At 54.2% G+C, this 4,484-nt stretch overlaps 1 protein-coding gene across 1 annotated transcript; it reads left to right on the top strand.

The window, feature by feature from the left end:
• The first annotated feature begins 262 nt into the window (after positions 1–262).
• On the top strand, positions 263–4,217 carry C11H1orf53 (chromosome 11 C1orf53 homolog). The gene is made up of 3 exons (XM_048358256.1): positions 263–505; positions 2,865–2,966; positions 4,079–4,217. The coding sequence occupies exons 1-3, from the start codon at positions 263–265 to the stop codon at positions 4,148–4,150; spliced, it is 417 nt and encodes a 138-aa protein (XP_048214213.1). The 3' UTR covers positions 4,151–4,217.
• The last annotated feature ends 267 nt before the right edge of the window (positions 4,218–4,484 follow it).

The following is a 4,484-nucleotide window of genomic DNA, read 5'->3' as shown; positions in this document are numbered from 1 at the left end:
CTTGGCTGAATGGAAGAACAACAGCTGCACTGGCCGGAAAGCTTCGTCCCAAGGCAGGGGAGGGAGGGCACCGTGGAGCCTCGCCGGGGGGGAGGGGAAGGGGGAGGGGAGGAAGGAAAGGAAAGGAAAGGAAGAAAGGAAAAAAAGGAAGGAAGCTCGCACTTCCGCCTGTCCGCGCGGCAGGCCCGGGGTGCGCGCCCGCCTCCCGCCGGGCCCCGCGCCGGCCGGCCGGCAGCTCCGCCTCCGCAGGCCCGCGGCGGCCATGGCGGCGGCCCGGCGGGTCCCCGCGCTGGCGGGCGCCGCGCTGGGCGGGCGGCCTGCGGAGCTCGGCGGCGGCGGCGGCGGGAGAGGTGGGCCGCGGCAGCTCCGCGTCGGCCTGTGCTCCAGGGCTCCCGAGGGAGACGGCTGCGACCCCGCGACCCGCGGGCCCGAGGGGCGGCCGGAGGGCCGGGCGCTCACCGCGGAGGAGCGGCGGATTGCGGAGCTGCACGAAGCCGCGTGTGCGGTGAGGCCCCCGAGCGGCGCGGCGCGGCGCGCCCCTAACCCACCCCGGTGCCTCTCGCTGCGCATGCGCGTCTCCAGCTGCCGTGCGCGCCTGCGCACCTCGTCTAGCTTCCCTCCTTCCGGGTTCGTGCGCGCACGCGCCACCCGGTTGACCCTCGCTCCTCCACGGGTCCGATCTTGCCCAGTACGCCTGCGCACCTCTGCCCTCGCCACCCCTTGCCAGGTCCGCGTGCCTACAGTGCGCCTGCGCGCTGGCCTCCCGGCGGCCTCTGGACCCCTGGGTGGTGGCCCGGCAGCCGCGGTCGCCGCTAATGGCTGACGAGTGTCGGCCCTGAGTGACCGCGCTTCGGCTAATGGCCCTGCGGGGAGGGGGCCCCGGGGCCGGAGCTGCTGGCCCCGCGCCGGGCAGCTTCTGACAGGACCAGCGCCCTTCCTCGCGCGGCGGGCCTTGGCGGGATTTCCCTTTAGAGCCGACACCGGCCGTGGGTAGAGATGGGGGCTCTCCCTCGCCTCCTCTCCGCGGGGTGGGGGGGGACGGGTGCTCGCGCGCGTTTCTCCACCCGCGTCGGCATCGCGGGCGGACTCCGTCCCGGAGCACTGAGCAAGCCCAATAGCAGGGCTGCGGTTCCCTCTCCAGCCAATCGGGGCCTCTGGGCCGAGGGAGGGCGGTCCTTCCCGCCTCCCCGCCCCTCCCCGAGCAAGCCCAGTAGCAAGGCTGCGGTTCCCTCTCCAGCCAATCGGGGCCGCCGGGCCGGGAGGGAGGGCGGTCCTTCCCGTCTCCCCGCCCCCTCCCCGAGCAAGCCCAATAGCAGGGCTGCGGGTCGAGGGAGGGCGGTCCTTCTCGCCTCCCCGCCTCCCCCGCCCCCTCCCCGGCGGGCGGGCGTCGCGGAGCCCCGGCCCCGGGTCACCCCGCCAGCGTTTCCTGCCGCGGCGCGGATTCTCCGAGGCTCATTCGCTGGCAGCCGGCCAGCTCGGGGGTGGGGGTGGGGGTGGGGGTGGGGGTGGGGGGCTCCGCTCACCGGGCACGCGGGGAGCACCCGGCCCTCGCCGCACACCGGGAAGCCGCGACCCCTGCAGCTGGCTACAAAGTTCCGGGGAGAAGTTCTCTTGCCTGGAAGTCCAGCGCTCCCGCCGACCGAGCAGCCGTCCGTCCTGCGGCTGACGCGCGGCGTGTGCTCCGGGGCTCGCGGGGTGGGGCGGGGGTGTGTGGCCTCCGACCCCAGCCGGGGGACTCGGGATCCCTGCTGTCCTGGTCTCGCAGTACACTCGCCCCTGAACTCCATCCTTGCGGCATATACACCTTATCCTTTCCACACACAAAAGATGGTTAAGAACCTCAACCACAATAAAATGCCCGCCATCAAGACACCGGATCGCTGAACCAGGTCACTTGTAAGTCATAAAAAAGTGTGTGAGTGTGTCCAGAGGCAGGCTAGTTTCACACGTACTTGCGTGCAAAAAGCTCCCTCCAGGAGTGATGGGCTTGAGTTACTAATGGTTGAAGGGTGGGTACCAAAAAGCCCACAGGGAAATTCCTCAAAAAAGGCTAAGTAAGATCTCTCCAATGACCCAGATCCACACAAGTTCTGGGAAGTGTACCTTCCTCTTGACACGGAGGACCGCAGACTGTTTTAAAAACTACATCTAAATGCAGGTAAGAAGGCTATCTCAGCATTTGAAGTCGCCCACTAAAAGTTGCTTTTCATCAGACTTCTGGAAGCAGCGGGTGTTAATATGTTTAAAAAAACAGTACTTTTTTCCCCCTTCACAATGGAGCTGATAACAGTCTGGGGGCAACAAAAAAAGGAGAACGTGTAAAACGTGCAGGGGACTAATGCATCATGAAGGTATAGAAAAGTGTTCAATAAGAGTGAAGGGAACGGTTTCCTAGAAGGACTGTTGGTTTTGATTAGCACCTTTCCGTAAGTCTAAATCATTATCCACATATTGTAAGTAGTGAAATTACAACTGCAACTTCTGAGCGGAAGGTTCATTTTCAGCCTCTTAGGCTCTTAAAATCATCTGTTATTAAGCTTGTTACTTAGAAACCAAATGAAAAATCTCAGAGCGGTGGCCACATAGTTACTAGGTATAGAGGAGTTCTTGTTTTTCCATTAACTCCTCTTTTTTTCCTCCTCTCAAACGATATATTTCCCCCTTCATCTTATGGAGTTAAACTGTGTAAAATGTCAAAATGCATTCAGTCTTTAATTGCAGGTGCAGCTAAAATTGCTGGGAAGCAATTTAGTACTGTTTTCCAAAATTTATCTTTGCCGTATTTTAGGAGCAGAAACTATGTTGAGGAGATATGATGAACATTAATGAAGACGAATGAATCGCTTTATTGCCTTGCTCTGCAGGCTGGCCAGCTAAGCTATGAGGACCCGGCTACCGGCTCTGTGGTGTTCACGAGACTGGCTCACTTGCAGAGAGGCTCTTGCTGTGGCTCTGCCTGCAGACACGTGAGTAATAACTGCCACATTGCAGCCGCAGTATGCCCAACTTCTGTAACTTCATGAATACCTGTTATTTGAAACACAAGTCAAATAAAAAGTGAAAATAGACCCGGAGTGCACTTTTCACAGCTACTTTAGCAAAGGACAATGAAGCCCTCAGTACCAACCTAGGGCCTTTAAAGTTAGTGGAATTTCACAGTGTTTCCCTGCTAGGAAGCATCAGATCCTAAAAACAACAACAACAAAAACGTGGGAGCTCTTTATTACAAGGAAACAGTTCATGAAGTTTCAAATAAGGTGGGTTCATTAGGCAGGTACAAAGAAGACAGGAAAAGAAATCAAGAATGTGGCAAACTAGATCTTAGAAAGCTTTTTTATTTTTTCTTTTATTAATTTGAACAAATAGAAATTTGCCCACCATTGAGGAGTGAGTTTCCTTCAAATGATCAAGACTTTTTTTCTCATCCCTTCTTCACCTCCCCTCTAGTACTCCTTCTCTTTCTGCCTCCTTTTTCCTTTCCCTCTTTTCTTCCCTCCCTTCCTCTGCCTTCTCTCCTCCTCTCCCTGTCTCTCTCTCTCTCTCTTCCTTCACTCTCCTTCCTCCTTTCCTTCTCCCTTCCTCCCTCCCCTCTCCTTTTCTTGTTTTAAGATTAAGATTATAAACAGATATCCTCTGCTTGCAGAGCCCTTTTTATGTCTTGTTGCAAGAAGGTGTTATTTCCTTTGGCTGGACCACTTTATAATTAAGGAATAGACACTACATGTAAATACTACTGAACAACTCAGTACATTTTCCTACCTGTGTGCCATTAGCTGTTTCTAATCAAATGCATAAGAGCTTTGTGTAAATTGAGGACCGGGTTTTTTTTTTTTTTTAAGAGTGGGATTTGACAGTAAAATTCCTAAAGTTCGAAGGATGTATTTCGGAAATGGCTCCTGCACCCTAATTAGGACCATTTGCCTGAGGTTGCCATTTAATCTCTTCAGGGTTCAAGACTTGATAGATGAAATGATCTATACAACATCCTTAACAGCGTCTTCTGTTCACTATGAAACACATGCTTTTTAGAGATAATGGTTACATAATTCAATAATCTTTTGTTTGATTTCTTTTGCAGTGTCCATACGGTCAAGTCAATGTCAAAGACCCATCTAAAAAGAAGCAATTCAATTCTTATTTTTATGTTTGACAACAGTGACATCTCTCTTCTCGAATTGAACTTTTATTTAACAAATAAAGAAAGCCCCAAGCCATAATTGCTTTCTATGTTGTTAGTCACCGAACACCAGTTTGATATTAAATACGTCTATTCAAAAAAACATAAACTCGAAAACTTCACACATGCTCTGTGCGCCTGAAGAGATAGATTGGTAACTACTTCCCTGTCTTTTCCGCTTCGTGATCAAACACATGTGGAAGAAAGCAATCATGGTTGTGCTGCTGAAGCAGAGTAGCAGTGGGGTCACGTGAGGGACTTTTTCCTCAGCCCTTGTTCTTTTACTTTTCTGTCCACGTTAGCAATC

This window comes from Perognathus longimembris, chromosome 11 (genome assembly GCF_023159225.1).
Source record: "Perognathus longimembris pacificus isolate PPM17 chromosome 11, ASM2315922v1, whole genome shotgun sequence".
Classification (NCBI taxonomy): domain Eukaryota; kingdom Metazoa; phylum Chordata; class Mammalia; order Rodentia; family Heteromyidae; genus Perognathus; species Perognathus longimembris.
This window is presented reverse-complemented; position numbering and strand designations above follow the sequence as displayed.